Source organism: Hylaeus anthracinus, unplaced genomic scaffold (assembly GCF_026225885.1).
Source record: "Hylaeus anthracinus isolate JK02 unplaced genomic scaffold, UHH_iyHylAnth1.0_haploid 11982, whole genome shotgun sequence".
NCBI classification, from domain to species: domain Eukaryota; kingdom Metazoa; phylum Arthropoda; class Insecta; order Hymenoptera; family Colletidae; genus Hylaeus; species Hylaeus anthracinus.
Window position 1 is genome coordinate 14,110,836 of NW_026534330.1, and position 18,937 is coordinate 14,129,772.

The 18,937-nt window shown below is 35.1% G+C and overlaps 1 protein-coding gene across 11 annotated transcripts in view; it reads right to left on the bottom strand.

Annotated features, from left to right (window-relative positions):
* Nucleotides 1-18,937, bottom strand: part of LOC128886388 (transcription factor 12) — a 526,407-nt gene that overhangs the window by 49,416 nt on the left and 458,054 nt on the right. For all 11 annotated transcript variants that reach the window (XM_054141239.1, XM_054141241.1, XM_054141235.1 and 8 more), the window contains one exon: nucleotides 6,571-6,707. In XM_054141239.1, coding sequence (XP_053997214.1) covers nucleotides 6,571-6,707 — 137 coding nt within the window. The remainder of the gene's footprint in view (nucleotides 1-6,570; nucleotides 6,708-18,937) is intronic.

An 18,937-nucleotide genomic window follows, 5' to 3' on the forward strand; every position in this document is an offset into this window, starting at 1 on the left:
AAGAGTGCCCGCCAAACAACTATATCTTTGAAACTGAAAAACGAATGTAAAAAAGGTTAAATTTTTTGAATTTTTCACAATTTAAAGTTTGACCTAATTTTTCACTTGTTAAATCTACGTAATAAATTTTCGTTCGGCACCAGACAGATGGAAAATTTAACGCTCCTTCGAATGGTATACTCAGTTTTAAGTTTGCACCGTAATTTGGTGGAGTTATTACCGTTTAAAGAGTGTCAAGTCGCAAAGGCATACAAAATATTAAAAGTGAAAATACTCGAGAATAAGGCGACACAAAGAAAATGTCTAAGAGTAATTTTTTGTTGGAAATGTCTTGTAGAATTGACACCCTGCTTATGACACCGAATTTATACGTGGACACCCTCTTTACGTAGTAAAAAGAAATTACGTTATTCCGTGTACTAGGTCATCCCATAAGTAAATGTTTCTTATTTTATTGTAAAATACATCTTTTTCCAAATTTTAACGATGTATTCATCAAAACTTCGGTTTACCTCTCTAAAAGAGTTCTTTCAGTGCTGTCTTGGCCGTCGAACCAGGAATCGATATTTTTCATTCATAAATTAAATTTTAAAATGATCCTGAGCAAACAATATCTGCGGCATTTTATCTTATGTGAGTTTCAAAAGGGCAGTACACAAATATTGTTAGAATCATTTTCGGATTAAATAACGACCATGTATTTAATTTGTAAATATATCTCGCCTAAATATAAACAAGTTTTTACAAATGAAGTCGGCCATTCAGTATACGCCATTTTGAATTTTGATTTTTAACGTCAAATTCGAAATCAGTAACCTCAAAATCCTCTGTATACGTCTTTCCATCTAAATATAATCAAGCTTTTACAAAAGAATACGCCCATTTAGGATTAACCATTTTGAATTTTAGATTTTTTACGTCACATTTAAAATTAGCGACCTTAAAATCCTCTGTATACGATTGTTCATCTGAATATAACCAAGTTCTTTTACAAAAAAAGAATACGCTTATTTAGAATCCGCTATTTGGAATTTAAAATGTTACTCTTGTAACTCTAAATCTCTATAACTCTAAATTCGAAGTCAGCGACCTCAAAAATTCTATTGTGCCCACTGATAATCAAATCCAAATCTTTTTTTCTGCTTCAAGCCAAGTTTTTTTGGCATGAACCCAATTTTCGGTCCAACAAAAATCACATGGGACTACTGCGACGAGTTTCAACGGGGAAGCTGGCGTTCGCTGTCAAGGGCATCTTCTTAGAAGTGGGGTCATTAAACCGTAGGATCGTAAATGTTTAACCTTTCGACCGGAGAAGGTCTGGGGCTGATCCGAACGGTCCGCCGCTGCATCTTTTGTAAATCGTTCGTCTCCATTATGCATAACGTGCCGTCTCCCTTCGACGATCCGGTTTTAGACGCCTCTCGTTCCGCGCCAATCGCCGGATTCTACCGCGAACAAGGGCCTCCTTTCGCTCCGATCATGTTATCTATCGTGAAAGTCGAGAAACTTGTGCAACTATTATATCTACTATGTGCTCTTAACTCCAGCCATAGAAAATACAGGGTGCGGTGTCTAAACCCTGATGAATGTCAATTTGAATTTTCTGCGAGACACATCACTTATTTTCAAAGCCACATGTTCCTTGCTAACAAGTAGGAGAACCGTGAGTGTCGAAAGTCTTCTGGCTGTTGAGATTATTCGGTTCTTCGGGTACTTACCCTAGATCGGCTGTTTATAATATGGTGGCTAAATATATGTAGGTCGATTGGCTTCTAAATATCTAAAGATTCATATGAGACTGAGATTCATTCAAAGGAACGTGTTACGCAGGCTTGAACAGTCGTAGAAATAGCTCAGGTGTTAATTTCCGAGAACCCATGGCAATCTTTGAGGAAAATGGCACCCGAGTTGGATATTAACGAACGAACAATATGTTACATAGCAGAGGAGGACCTACGATATAAATCGTTTGTAATAAAAATACGACATGAGCCGTTTAGTCTACAACTGGTTGTTGGACGCCGTGGATATGCTTTCATCCAAGGAGTTTTAGTTCCTCGATAACTGAAGCGTAGTTAAAGAGATTACTGACAAGTAGAAATACCCTAGTGCAGAATCCCTAGGCACCTCTATTGAGGGACTAGTTGCAAATATCGATATCACTGTTTTACTGAGAACGTGTAAACGCCTTAAACATCAGATACAGGTGATGTTTGCGACTTGTGTAATTATACTTGAGAGAGATCAGGCAACCAACATACGAAAGTATTTTTTGAAATTTAAATTGTTTGACTAGCAAAATTTAATTTGACTAATAACATTTCGAGGCTTATATTACCAGAACGGAATTTGGCAAATCAACGACCTGCAGTTCGTTAATTAATAGTAACATTCTCGGATCTCTTATTTATATTTCGAGCTGTTTTAGCGCCATTATGATCAGCTTGAACTCGTACAGAATAATTTCGTTATTTTTTTTTTAATCCCCTCGACCATTAGATATACTACGGGAAAATTCGTTTACAAAGAAACGGATAGCGTTTTACAAAGAACAGACTTCACTACTTAAATCGATATATTAGCCAGTACAATGATATAACAGAACGAAGATAATTTCTAGAGATCAAAAGATCGAACGTTTTGTATGCTACAACTTCATATAACAACAACCTAATGAATATCACGTATGTAGCACGCGTCAGTATCAGTATTTATTTTAAGTGTTTCGACTATACAGCCATGACGCTTTCTTCTTAAATTATACGTTTATCATAGTATATTATGTATTCCTCTCAGTCTTCTTCTTTTCGTTGCTTCATAGTTTTAATACCGTTTACAGTATCTCTTACAATCATTTGTATATCTGTTGGGGTCCACTGGGAGCCCTTACAGTTCGAGTACCTCAGGATCTCTAAACCCGTACTGTAGCTGCGCATGTTCATGCTTCAGCCCCTGGGGGCGTAGCACCCTTTGAGTATACAGGGTGCCGCAAAAATGTTTGAGGTCCTTGAAAGGGGTGGTTCGGGAGGTAATTTGAAACAACTTTTTCCTTAGCGAAAAGGTTGTCCGATGCTTCGTTAGGAAGATATTAACGGAAAACCCCCACCAATTAGAGCGCGCGTATACCGTTGGAACCCTCTGATTGGTCGGGGTTTTCTGTCAATATCTCCTCAACGAAGCCTCGGACAACATTTTCGATAAGGAAAAAGTTGTTTCCAATTACCTCCTGAACCACCCCTTTCAAGGTGTTACAATATTTTTGGGACACCCTGTATAGACATGGAGGAGGATTGCCAGCACCGAAAGTGTGTCCAAAGTCTGTGTGAGAGAGAAAGGTATAGAATGATATTTGTCTTGTCTGTGTGAGAGAGAAAGGTATAGAATGATATTTGTCTTGTCTGTGTGAGAGAGAAAGGTATAGAATGATATTTGTCCTCTCTCTGCATGCGTCAAATACATTATGAATGCCATGCTATAGGTTACATTGGCGGGCTGTGTTCCGTAAAGAGTATATGCACTCATTATCCACACTAAATGTAACGTTTATTGTAGAAAAATATGTGGATATTATCTTTACGGAATCCAACTACTGTTTATTTCAGCTAAAATCAATGACAGATGCCAAGGAATTATAAGTTACATTATATTAGAATATAAATATACTTGTATATACATAAAGCATATTATTGGTTTTTTTTATGCAGTATACAGATTTAGAGAATTTCGTATATTGAGTATACATTTCTATTAAAATGATCTATTACAACAATTCATAAAACTGAAATGCAGGGTTTCTATAGATATATACAAAGAGTGCAGGTCAGTGCAGGTACAATGTTGACGCATCCTCTATACCTTTCTCTCTCGCATAGACTTTGGACACACTTTCGGTCTATACAGAACAAAGCAATTCCTCCTCCATTTCTATATACTCAAAGGTAGCACCCTGTAGTTATTGAGATAACTATAGCTCTTTCTCATCACGTAATCAAGCTACGCACATCTTCTCTACTATCTTTATTCATATTCTGGATCTAGTCATCCGAATCCTCTTATCACCCAACGTCAGAGACACTACAGCTCTCGCACGTAGATTGAAAAGATACTACCCTCTAGAACTTTACAATAGATTTAATTAACTAAATACAGCCTCGCATATTATAACCACACTAAATAGTAAGTTCAAGAATGTAAGTAACTAAAACTTACAAACCATGCCACTGTAACACGCTAATCTAATTGCTTATAATTCTCTATGAGAATTGATTATAATTGCTTAATTAAATAAAAAGGAAAAAGAAAAATGTTCTGGATTTTCTGTTAGCTCTGTGCACTCGAAGTACTCCTCTGTCTTATCTTTGTTCAAAAACAAATACGAGAGCAAAAAGTTGACAAATCTGCAATAGTTTGAGAGATTTCTTTATGAATCGTGCCCGTCACCCTGTTTTCCCAAAATCTACGAATTCACCTGGTCGATTCGTCGACCCGAAATCGCTGGACGGCGTCGAAAAGTAGCAATCGAGTGGAGGAACGCGATCAGGGAATTCAGGGTGCCGCGAACCAGGAGGATTTCGTGGTAACCATGAACGGTGTAAATCAAACGAAGGCTGCACTTGACTAGAAACATCGAGTAGCGGGAGGGTCGTTCTATATATAGAAGCCACTGAGTCATTTGACGTTGCTCAGAGTGTATACGGAGCACTGTCAACAGTGTCTCTCAACCACCTTGGGCGACACTTGGACGGTCCAGAACAACGGGTAGTTTCGATAAAGACGGTCGCATAGATCATGTTCATTTATGTACAGTGGGCGTAGAATGTATTCGTACACCGATCAATGTTTCAAAAAACTTTTGTGTGAAATTGTAGTTTCTTAACTTCTATTTTTATAATCAATGATATTTTACATATTTTCAGAAATCTCTAAGATAGATATAGTCCAAACAACATTTACTAGTTAATATAATTTGAGAAATCAACAAAAAAAATGCGAAAAGTGGGTAAAAGCATAGAAGCAATAAGTATTTGTACGATTTTTATGACGAACCATTTACAGTAGAGCTTGTAACGTAAACACATTAGTTTATTGCTCCATGCGAATTAGAAAACATCAAATTTCCAGGAAAGTACTTTTAAAAATGGCCTAATAGAGGAATTGAATAAGATCCCACTTCGAATACCTAATAATTTAGTTAATTTAATTCTTAGAAAACTTACAATAATTATGAAATCAAAAGGAAATCCCACGAAGAAAGTATCGTATACTTATAAATAATTGTAAATTTCTTTCTTTTTTAATCAAGTTTTAAAAATTAAACAGTTGTGCGAATACTTCTTGCTTCAACATTTCTATCAATTATTTCTTTCTTGTTAATTTCGCAACTTACATAAATAGCTAATCTTTTTGTAATCTATCTATTCCAGAGATTTCCGAGAATATATAGAATGTCATTGTTTATCAAAAATAAGTTATTAAATCACAATTTTACATAGTTTTTTTAGAAATTGATCAGTGTACGAATACTTTCTACATCCACTGTAGGAAATAACACATATTCTATCCTATACAGAGCAACGACGTTCCTTAAATTAAATTAAGTTACTCTATTACTAAACTAATGTATTACGTACCACATATATAAGTATGAATGCTTTGAACTAGCTACAAATTAAGGAAAATACTCCTATTTGTTTATATGACTTGATGTAAATTAATTTTGTACAACTTTGTTATACTACGAGCAGCTAAGTCTGCTCGCACCTTAAGTGAGTGAGTGAGTGAGTGAGTGAGTTAAACAATAGTTAGTTACGCAATAGTTTTATAGTTCCTGATAGTTTTCAAAAATAGTTCCGCCGAAATACGGAAGAAATAGCATTTGAAAACATGAGGTGCTAACTTCGCATGACCTGAAATTTCAAATGGCCACAGTTTTTTATATTTTTCACTTTACGGCTAAATGCCATAAGAACTTTCGATAGAACTCGTTGGGGTGCCAATGGAACTGATGCTGAAAATTTGATTTTTTTGAAAATGAGGTGCTAACTTCACAGTGGCAGTCAGTTAAGTGTTAAATTGAAAGTTAATGAATTCAAATTTAAATTTACACTGAATAAATATAACCAAAAACAGTATGGAAAACATTTATAAACACATAAGTTATAGTAGAATTCATAGTTGTCCCCTTTTCTCTAAAAATGTACTGACAGTCAGTTAAGTGTTAAATTGAAAGTTAATGAATTCAAATTGAAATTTACACTGAATAAATATAACCGAAAACAATATGGAAAACATTGATAATTGTGCCTCGAGTACCAAATCAAAATTACTGGCAAACGCACAATGCGTCCACGGTCCACACCGATAACTTTCCCTCAAAGGATTAATCGAGCGACTCTATCGCCGATTGACCAACGAGATAGAGTTTTGGGTGTCTGTATCCAAGTTCCACGACTGCCAGGTATGAAGAATCGAGCGTGGCGGCTCGTGATTGATTGCCGCGTGTCGCATGACCAACAAGGGTGCGCGTACAAACGGGAGAATAAATGGCGAGGGGAAGATAGGGTCGCTTACCATGGGGTCGTGGGGTAGGTGCATGGGGTAGGCTGGCTGGGCCAGGTGAGGAGGTGCGTATCCACTGTACGGGGGCTGAACGCCGCCACCGCCACCCGTCCATGGGTCACCAGGACCCGTTCCTGCAGCATTTCCATCTGGAACACAAAAGAAAGATTTTATTAATTGCAAGGCCTTCTTTTGTAAAGTTATTTATTAAAACCATTTTGTTTTTTTCTTTTTAATTTATTTATTTAATGTCGCATCAGCTTTTTAGCCATTAGCGACCACATTGCGATACATTGTTATATTTTGTGTCTTATTACATTGTATTTCACATACATCACTTGGTTTTCTTCTGTCTAACAATTTTGAATTATCTAAGACTAATTACATACTAAATTTCTTTAATTATTTTGATTTTCTCAAGATAAGTTATTATTCCTTTTACATGGTTTCTTTCATTTAAACATTGTTTAATATATACAAGAAGTTTTACTTGGGTTCAATTGGGTCAATAGTTTTAACACTTTCGCTGCGAATGGCGCACATGCGCGTCCTTTGCTTTTTTTAGTCGGTTTAGTCGTATTTAGACAATCAGTACGATCTATGCATTCATGTTGGTCCGTTCGTTTGTGTTTAGTGTTGTGGTTAGACTTTTGGAAAAAGTCCATAAAAATTACCATAAAAAATAATAATTTTCGAAAATATATGGTTGTTTTTATTATTTTTCAGTTTTCATTTTTTTTGTTCGGCAATCATATCATATATAAAATAAGTTACCACAAATATATGTTTTTCAAAATAATCATATTAGATCGTTTGTAAGAAATTTTTCATTAAAAAAAATATAATTGCAGCTCCAAGCGAACGGCTACTTATTTTCGTCCGCAGCGAAAGTGTTAAAATTTAAACTTTAAATGTTGTCAACATATATAATTTAGTATGTTGTACGACGCGCCAGACGTTAGAGTAAGTATTCTCCAAAAATGCCCGACGATAAAGTGTTAATAGATCCCTGTAGATAGACATTGGAATTACAAAATCTTATAAATAGATTCCTAATAAATAAAGTGTTAACAAAATCAAGATTCAATAGATCCCATAATTCAAGCCAACGCTAACCTAGAATAGCCTGAGGGATCTAGAACATAGAACACAGGAATCCATACTGGGTCTAATAGATTCTAACTCGAACTAACTCTACTTTGCAGTCTACTAAAGTTGTTCAAAATTAGAACTTGACGATAGTTGTGCTTTTAACACGTGACTGCCAGAATAATAATCGTGAAATTGTCTACGAGGCTAAAATTTTGTTTCTATATAATTAGAAATTATATAACCGAATATTTGTGGTAGTATTTATTTTTGCAATCTCTTTACGATTTACCTGTCCTAGCTAGATTTTGTTTATTTGACATCTCACCTTCAAAATAAATCTATTTAGTTCCCCGGTGAAAATTCTTGTCGCCCATATGTGGGTGACGTGACGTTCGATGTGTTAAATTGACGCTTGGCACTCAAGGCCTTATTTTCTGGTATCTATCAGCAACTCGAGATGCTTTCTTAGCATTCTATTGTCATGAATGCTAAGCTTAGATTGACTTCGAAAATGAGATCTCTAATTTGAGATTTGAAAATCGGGTCACCTTTGCCTCAACGACAATTATTTTATTAATACTTCGAGTTCCAAAGAAATTAAACCTAAAAAGAACCTAGTGGTGACTGAGAGTCACCTCTCGAATGCAAATGGTTAAGATGTCATTCATCTGTGATACTGTAAATAATTTGATCGTGATTTTCATTGTCATTTTCTGAGAGTATCTGTACATGAAAGTGCACTTCCAAATTTCGAGAAAGAATTTTAGGTGTTTTGGTTTGTACAACCCCTTCTGTGTGGTCGTCCGTAGTATACAAAGCCTCTGACCACCGGATTTCTTGCTTATACCTGATTCTATTGTTCGCGCTGTCCCGTTATGAAAACCATAGAGCCTGGACTATTGAGACTAGAGCCTGGAGGGAACAGTGTGCTTTCGTATTTCGGGGTAGTTGCATCGAGAAAAATGGATAAAAAGTTGCATTAAAACGAATTTCAAACGTTCTAACAAATTTCTAAGGCGAAGATTCCATTTTGAACAATTGGTATACCGATAGAGAAGAATATATGTTTCCAACTACCTCGACAGAAAAATTAAAAAAGAATATCAACGATACTTTCGACGTTCGAGTCGATCTGAGCAGAAACTACTTTCTTATTTTATTTGATTTAGTGTTTTTCCGCCTTGGAAGAAATTCGGAAGTGAACAAACGTGACGGTGTTGTGGAATTTACAAAAAAAAAAAAAAAAAGTTTGAAATTATAGTGTTCTGGTACAAATATGTACATACCAGTGCATGTGAAGTTTGCATTCCACTTAAATAAATTTATGTTAATGAAGTAAATATAATGTATATTTGTATTGTGTTTTATATATGTGTGTATACTGTTATACTACATGTACATAGGTATAATAAGATTGAAAAAAAGATGATTTAAAAGATTTAGAGGAGAATGAAATGTTAAAATGTATGAAATGGCCACCTAAAAGTCCCGAATTAAATAGTATTAAGCATGTCTGGGATTATCTAGACAGAACACGAAAAACTAGAGCCAAGATATACAGATGAATTCCGTGAGGCATTACGAACCGAATGGCAAAACATTTCGAGTGAAATATGATAATTGACAAATTATACGGAAGTTCTATGAGAAGAGTCGACGCTATCACGAATGTAAAAGGAGTGCTAAATATTAAATTCTCCTTAGAATTTATACTATCTTCATTTAATTTCCGAGAGTACTCTGTACAATAGTATCGATAAAATAAAATATATAAGCTAAATCAAAACTTGTACTCTTTCTTTAGTGATAATAATGAAAAAGATGTAATGCACCATAAGTGCCCTAAGACTTTTGCACAGTACTGTATTTACAATGAAAGATTAATTCAAAAACATCAAACCTATCATTTAATTCAGACACATTTCTTTAATGTAGAATGTACGAATATTTATGGAACAGAATGTACGTCAAAAAGCTAGAAAAATTAAACTTTTAAAGATAAAATCCATAATAAGAAAGGGTATGGAATGATAAATATTTATGTAAAGAAAGGAGACTTTCTTTAATTTGAATTGTGCGCGCCAATTACTTAGGACTCTTGAAGTAGCGCCGCATAGACGAAAGAAGACACATGAAAAAGATTAATATTAAAACGGTTAATAACGAGAATGGACTTATATTGTCGTTCCTTTATTTTCAGGTAATATTATACTGTAGTTATTGTAAATAGTGTATATAATGTATGTTATCAATGTAATAATAAACTTTATTTTCAGAGTATCACAAGCTGTCTATTCTTTTATATTAATTTCAAAGATATAGATAATAACCTTATATTTATAATACCGTTTGGTTATAAATTACATATATACTAAAAAAAAAAATATAAAAGATCAGACCGCCACGGTGACGATACCGACTTTGAAGACAGATGTTAAATGCCGCTACCCGGCGGCATCGGTCGCAAAGGGTTAACCTCTCTTTAAGCAAAAAGCAGGACTACTACTCTAAGAGAAGGTAAGCTTGCGGTCCAGAGGCGCAAACGGGCCGTTTGCATCAGCAGAGTTTCGACACCAGTCGACGGTAGAGCAACAAATAGTAGCACGTGGCGTTCAGTGACCGGAGAATGCCGCGCACGTGTTCGAACAATGCTCTCCGCCTAAACGAATTAAAAGACATATTCCCACCGAACTTCCCTCAAATTGCCCGCCATTCGATATTATCGTTTCGTTGCTCGAGCAACGACGCGACGCACAGTGCGGACAAATAGCAGAATTGTGGACAAAAACCAAAATTTCATTACTAATATAAATATATTGCTATTTATTCACAAAAAAAAATTAAAATTAACCGTAAACATTAATAAAATCACAACAAAATTAACAAATGTAACAAAAAATTAACAAACCCCGATTTTGATGAAACTTTGTATACTTGTTTGTGGGACCTTCTTATGAATTACACCATCCTCAGTACGTGCGAATTTTGCGTTTTGAGGGAGAAATTAACCCTTTTATCCGAGCCGCCCCTTTTACTTTTCCTTGGAAACGATTAGAGATTTCAAAAAAATGTTCAAGCAAACATTACACTGTTTCTAGAGGGCTATAACCTGATACCAACAAATTTAAAAAAAAAATTTTTTTTTTAATTATCCCCCCCCCCTCGAAATTTGCGAAAATTTTGATTTATTTCTGGATCAGTAAAAGCGTGTTTTTATTCTGAATCCAACGGTATGTATGAGTTTATGATTATCATACAGGAAAATTATGTAATATTGTAAAATTGTCGCTTTAGTAGACTATATTTCGAATTCTTTAGGAATTTTTGTCTCATAAATAATAGAAGTTGCACCCATATGTTATTTAACACACTATGCTTCCTTTTGGCTGAGGATGTGAAAAATAATTTTTATAGAAATCCATAAATCAATTAAATCAGAATTTTTAACTTCCAATTGCGACCATACACCAACAGTACGGTCCCTTATTAAAAATTATATAAAACCGAACGTTGATAGTATTTGCAAAAAAACTTATACGTTTCTTAAAATACAACAAATATCGAATCCAAATATGTTGAGAACTCAGGATATCTTTTGCCGTTTTGTCTGTATGTTTGTTTAAAGATAAAGATTGTATTATGGATACAAATGATTGATACATGATTATTTATAACAATTTCCACGCTGACACACATTTTCTACGATAGAAATCTGCCTCACATTGTGATATATACTAATATTGAATTTTGTCCACTTATTCCGCACTGTGCGACGGAGAAAAGAGATCGCGATGGAAAAGAAACGTTTCTTCACAGGCGTATTCTAGTCAAGAATTTCTGGAAAAATCTACTTTTTTGCATTTTCTTAAAATGTGGCTGTCCATTACAATCAATACACTTACGTAATCGAATTATCAGTAAGTGGAGAACATTTTCCAGTGTTTCTGTGATTATTACAGCACGTGCACTAATAATACGTTCTCGCATATATTTTGCTGTCGTTGGTGGCTGATTTCGATCAGGATACTTAGCTTGATACAAGATCTTAGCTCTTATAGAATTTTCTTCATACACACCATAAACAATTATTATATCGTATTTTTCACTATTACTAAACATCGTAATAAAAATGTAGCACCTTTCTCAATACGACTTTAACGCTTACTGAGGTAGTACATAGCCATTTCGTATTGATGATTTTTAATATCTAACAGGGAACTTGTATACAGGCATGGGCTGCCGATATAATAAAAATCGTGATAAGAATCACGTTGACTAAGCGTATTTCCTAATAGAAGATTATTAACTTGAAGATATCTCAGTAATTATTCATTTAAAGTCCGACTTTGTGTAATACTTTTTTAGACATTTAAACAAACTGAAGGAGACCCTAATATTTCAACAAAAAAGGAAGGTAATAAAAAACTGATTAGAGCGCTGTATGTCCCTCTAGACACCATGCAACTTTTGTTTGAAACATTTTGTCGTACAACGAATATCTTACGAGTTATTTGAGGTCTTCATGTTAGAAGACTCACCCTGTATATAACACAAAATTTTGTTGAATTTGGAATATGAATGGGGTTAGGATCTCATAAAGAGAATGATATACAGGGTGTTACATACTTTCAATTCAAATAATATTTATTAAATTATTTGAAATTGAATATGCACAAAATATTGTATTTATACAAAAGACTAGAGCATTTCCTTCAATCTTCCATAACACAGAAATTATGATATACGACACTCGACCTTCGAACATTTTTAAAAATACAGATTTTTAAGCCAACAGAAAATGCCAAACAATGAAAAATTGTTCCTGGAAACAATTATGTCCACAAATGATGAGTGATTTTCTAAATATTGAAGAACCACCGAAAACTATCACAGATGTAATAGTTAGCCTAATGGATGAACTAAACTTGGACGTCAACAATGAAGATGTTAACGACAGTATCGCTGTCAAATGAATACTTAATTGAGCAATAATTGAGTAACAATAAAATACACAATGAAAGTGAGGAAGAAGAAGTTGAAAAAAACGTCAAAACGTTAACAATATAAATGAAGCCTTCGTGCATCATGATAAATTTATTACTATCATGGAAGAATATGATCCCAATGAAGATCATCTTGACAACAATTTTTTACTATCATGCAAGAATGCGATCCCAATGTATATTTCAAGTACGTAGGGCAATTCAGAAAGACACAGCATGTTCTAGAAATCTTTATGAAGAAAAGAAGACAAAAAGGTGATATTCAACTAACTCTTGACAAGTTTATAAAGGAAACCCCTGAAAGCATTTAAACACGCCTCTTTAACTTCATTATGTATACATGCTGATAAATAAATACTTTAAAAAAAAGTTTTTGGTACATATTTGTTTACATTCCTCTACTTTCGAACATTCAACGTGCGCACACACTTTCAGAAACCAATTCTTTGCGAAAGTCGAGGGCCCACTGTATGTATAATTCTGCAGTATCCGAAAAAAAGTATTCATACACCAATAAATGCTCTACTTTGAACAGAAACTTTCTTTAGAGAAAATTAATTTAAAAATGGAATGCAGTAAAATGTAGGGAACTAAATTCATATTCGGTGGATGAAGAGCAAATAATTAGCAAAAAAAATATGCTGCAAGAATGGAATTGATATCCCTGGTAGGTACAGGAACACAATAAGTGGCTACGCTAAAAAAAATTTAATTCTTTGGCAAATAATTAGCAAATAAATAGGAAAAAAATATCGTGTTAATTTGTCATTGGCCTTTTGAAATTGCTACGCCAGCTTAACCCTTTACGTTCGAGGCATTGTTCTATAGAATCAAATCCATGTTGAAATGTACGCGCACTTTAAATTAATAGATCAACGAGCGAGGCCCCACAGGCGGAACGAAGGAGAAGCGAGATCGGTTGTGGCACGTTCCGTGGTCTTGCAGCATCGTGCACGATATTAATGTGTTATACACATACATATATACGCGATATTAATATTAATGTGTTTTTATGAATATGCAGTGTGAACCTTTTATTCTATTTACCCAAAGTGAAACTGTTGAAATAATTGTATCTTAAAACAATCGAAACAAAATAAAATTATTAACAATCCAGTCCATTTCTATAATAAATTTCTGTAAAACCAAAAACTCCACTTCGAAAAGAAACATCTACGAACATTTGTGACTCAATGAATTATTGTTTTAATTTATAATTAGACTGTATTCTGATATAAGTAAAATTGAAATTGTACGTTCAAAAAATCACTTTTAAATTACATATGTCGCCCTATAGGCGCCACTCGAGTGCAAAGGGTTAATATACGTATTAAAAACAAAAAAAGATATCCAAAAAATACTTAAAAATTGACGTTCTGGACTGGAACACCCCTTTAAATTCCTTAAGGGGTTAGTCGCAGTCAGGAACATGGAAACGGCAGTTTCTTGTGTGTGTTTTTTAAGGTATTAAATAATAATTTTTCTGAATGAAATGTAAATATATTACAAAGTATGTTTTAAAGAACTATAAAAGAATTTTTGTTTTAAAAAAAGGTTAATTCATTTCGTCATAACAGGCGATGACGTGGGTGACCGCTTGGTTTGCAGTGAGCAAGATTTCTTTAAACTGGTACACCTGAAAACAAAACTATAGGTAGATCTAGAAAATATATTAGACTAACGAGTCCCTGATCGGAGGATTTTTTATTTTCTTGTATACTTTTTTTTTATCCTGTATTGAATCGCTTAATTTTAGTGAAAAAATTGAAAATCAACTTCAAATGTATGCCATCTTGTTTTAAATTAATTTTTTCCAAAGTCCTTCGTTCAGGGACCCGCTAGACTAATCTATTTTCGAAATCTACCTTTGTTTTTGTTTTCAGGTAAACCAGTGTAGAGAAATCTTGCTCGCCGCAAATCTATGTTTTTAAATCATCGTCTACGTCATCGGCTGTTATGACGATATAAATGAACGTTTCTTAAAACAAACAATGTTTTTTAGTTCTTTAAAACATGCTTTACAATATACTTAATTGTTACTTATGCAAATTATTATTTAATAACTAAAAAAAAATCACAAAGAAATGTCGTTTTTCCTCTTCCTGACTGCGACTAACCCCTTAAGTACGATTCCTCAAAGCTCGTTTCCACGGTGCAGTTACCACCCACTCCCCCCTCGCGTAAATTACATATCGTCCATGGAGAAACGTCGGCTGGAACATCGCCAGACCACTGATCCAGGATCGTTCTGTCGGGACACCCGTTATCGAGGGCAATAGGCGGCACGACGCGGGCCATTATTTCAGTTGAAAACAACAGCAATAAGCTTCGGGAACGTATTTCTTGATACTTTTGCTTGATATAATTCCGCGCGCAGTGTTTCCACCGAAGAGAGGAGCGAAACTAAGCCAAACTACTCGTCCGTTCCTAGCCGACTACCCGGCATTCGATGTCTGATAAAACTTTTTCGCCCGTCCCCCGTTTTCCTCCAACCCCCGTTTATAAGCTATTCCGCTCGCCTACCGGGTGTCACGAGCCGAGGAAACGCGTTCGAGGTGCCAGCCAACGAGTCTCCTTTACTACCCTCTGATCTTTAATAACAACTTTACCCAGGAAACTTTACCGATCTTATTGATTTACCGTCTCAGTAATCCGTCCGAGAAACTTCGGATACGCTCTTTCGGTTCCTTGCTCGTTTCCAGCATTGGCCCAAACTCCGTTCCACCCTGAAACGTGACTCGAAAAATTCCCCGACAAGCCAGACCGCGAAACGTTTCCCAGGAATCATTTCCACCTGCTGTGCGCCAACGATAATTACCCTATTCCTACGATGAGCCGGGAATTATTACATTGGAAGCTTCAAAATGCTTGGATAAATATGAAAAGCTACCTTGATAAAATTTAACGAGTTCGGAACGTTGCTGGTGCGTAGAAATACAGTGGTTTGGCGGCACGCTATACTTAGCGGTGATTCTTCTAATTCTAGAATCTGTCGGACTTGGTCGGAGTCAAGTTGGATCCATTAGAATTAAAATGTAGCAGATATAGATTATATTGAAATTAAGGGAAAATACTTTAAATTTAAGCTTTATCGAAGATAGAATGTAGTAGATTTATACAATCATAACACTTCTGTTAATTCTGTTCGAAGGAACGAACCCTTACAAAAGGCTACCTAATATTAAAAATTCCACTAATTCTACCTTTACTGTAACCTTTACTGTCTAGATTACGGAGCACTCCAAATCTGTTTGAATTTATAATCTGTTCTACGAATAGTTTATTCTAAACTCGAAATCTACCAAGTCTAATGTAGACTGCTCCAGTTTGATCAAGAGTAGAATTTAGTAGATACGTATACATGTAAGGATATTTATTCGCAATACAAATTGAATGACTAATCAATAAATTACTAACACAAATTGATAAACATAATTGACAACTATAAAACATACAAACATACCTAATGGTTTAAACATAAACATTCATCCAACATTCACATTACAATACATTACATATATGAGATAGCAGATTCTTATAGGAAATCCAATGATCTCCAAAAAATGACTCTAGTAAGAATCTCGCAAGTCTAACCGTTATAAATTTATAAGCTGCTAAAGTTGAAATGATAAGACTTTGTCTATTTTTCTGAATTTTTAATATTTTTTAAATTCTAATAATATCAACTTTACTATCTTATAACTTTATATCAGGTATACTTACGAAATGTGTACAACAATTTTTGTTTTAAGAGCATCCCATTTCTCATAAGAATACACCATCCATAATATTTCCGTTATTTCATTCTCAAAATATCAAAATCAGAATGCAACAAGTTTTCTTTCCTACATATTAAAGTGGGAGAATTCAATCATTGCGCAGAGACACTAAAATTTGAGAACTAAAATTTTTGGAGAATTTGTTTATAGTTACTACAAAGCATTTAATATCCCGGGAACATTCAATTTCGAAATTCATCCTTTTAAGAACCCCCTAATAACCATACATCCAAGTTCTGTTAAAGCTATTAGCCTTTTGTAAGTCTTACAAAAGAAAACTAATTGTAATTATACTCATCATTTAAGGAGGTCATCCCGTGTGACGGCCGTTTTTTTTAAGGTTTCTTCGGAATTTCTTTATGGCAAAATGAAAAAACACAGAGTTTCCAAATTTTTACTATATACTTATTCAGTCTTTAACTGTAACTTTGAATTTTTTTAAGCAAAAATATCATGTGGATCGCGAAATTTATCGCTCGTATGGTACTCATGTAAAACAAAGGTAGGTGAACGGCATCCATGATTCCGGCAGACTGGATAATCTGAAATAAAAAAATCAAATTGCATGCTAATCTGTAGATGGATGGCTATTGCCGGAACTAACATTTTTTAAAAATCTTGAAAATTCAATTTTTTATATACTTTTAAACCGTAAAATCCAAAATTTCATGATCTTTTACGACTACTTATTTATGAAAAAAAAACGGTTCAATATTTTTCAAAAATCCTAGTTCGAGCGATAGCCATCCACCTATAGATTAACATGTAATTTGTATTTTTTATTTCAGATTAGCCAGTCTGCCGAAATCATGAACGCCATTCACCTACCTTTTTGTTTTTACATACGAGCGATAAATTTCGTGATCCAGATTATATTTTTACTTTAAAAAATTCAATGTTACAGTTAAAGGCTGAATAAATATATAGTAAAAATTTGAAAGCTCTGTATCTTTTCATTTCGCTATAAAAAATTCCGAAAAAAAAAACAACAAAAAAACAGCCGTCACACGGGATAACTCCCTTAAACGTATTGATGTATTATTTCCATTTATTTCATTAATAAATAAATAAACTACAATCTACGTCTCACAGATTCCAAACTACCTTCGAGCCCATTCCTGTCGAACATGAGACTCGCTACACCTAACCGAATACCAGCTCAGTGCAAAATATATTACAGGTATTTTACCTTCGACACTTGCCGAACCTAGAACCTGTCACGCCTGTGTACCTGCGCTAGGTGCGAGAAGACCCGAACCTGGATAATAAACCCGAGGCCCACGAGGTCCTCATTTGCGTTGAGTCTAACCCTTGGTAATTTATAAAGCTCCTTACGTTAGCCTCCAATTCTGAGATACGTTCGTAAATTTTCTGACGTCGCGTCGTTTCAGAAACGCCGCGCGGTCGGTAAACAAACAAAACGTATCGCCAATCGCGAATATAATGTCGGCCGCGCGAAATATCGCCGCGACGTCGATTTCGCAACGCGATTAAATTATATCGGCGTAAAACAGGAACAGCAACCACGGTATAAAGTTTATTGTGCGTCAACAGTATAACACGGCGACGACGCAACTTCCCCTTCCCTCCCCACCCCTCCCGGCCCCGTGCACGCAATTTTTGTCCTATTCATCTTTTTCGCGACTAGTAGCTGCGAAATTTTCAACGAGCAGCTACGACGTGCCGGTCGTCGCCGTTACGAACAAATAACGAGAGATTGTTATTGTTTTTACGTGCGACAGGCAGAACGACGAATTTTACGAGCGCGCGGTAAACAGCTGAATATTACTGCGATCGTAAACTCCCTTTTATCGTTCGTTCGAATCGTTACGCGATTTCCAGCAGATATAGATGCACACGCGCGAATTCGACGTGCACGAATGCCCACTAATACTAAAGCCGGGACATATCGTTGCTGGTTGATCGCTAGACAACGATCGATCGACCCAACAAGACCGGATAGATGTTACTTTTAGTCGCGGCCGGTAACGAGCGGCCTAGATTTTCGAATCAAGTTTAAGGAGTTACGTCATTACGTACACAGGAGTTACATCGCAGACTTTGAATAAAAGGTTTTTCGAAAGGGAGGATGTTTTTAAGGGACATGTTTTTAAGGTAGCTGTTTCCAGATAGTCACGTCCAAAAGTGTAACTTATCGAACATAGAGAGTATTCTCGTCTGGAACTTTCAAGATATCGTACTTTGTTTTGCATATTCTCAAAGTGTAGATCTACGAAAATGTATCTGTCAAGGATTTTGTTGAATGCGGAAAATTCAAAGTTAAGGACGTCTAACTAAGGAGTAAGGAGTCTAATCTAAAGAGTTACATCACATCGCAGACTTCGAATAAAAGGTTTTTCAAAAGGGATTAAGGTACAGTGTCGGAGAAAATGATAGGACGTTTGATGAATTTGTGTATTTCATATAACATAATAGGATATCTGGCCATATTACTCACCCTATACAGGGTGTCCCAAAAGTCGGGGAGGAGCCGGAAATGGGGGG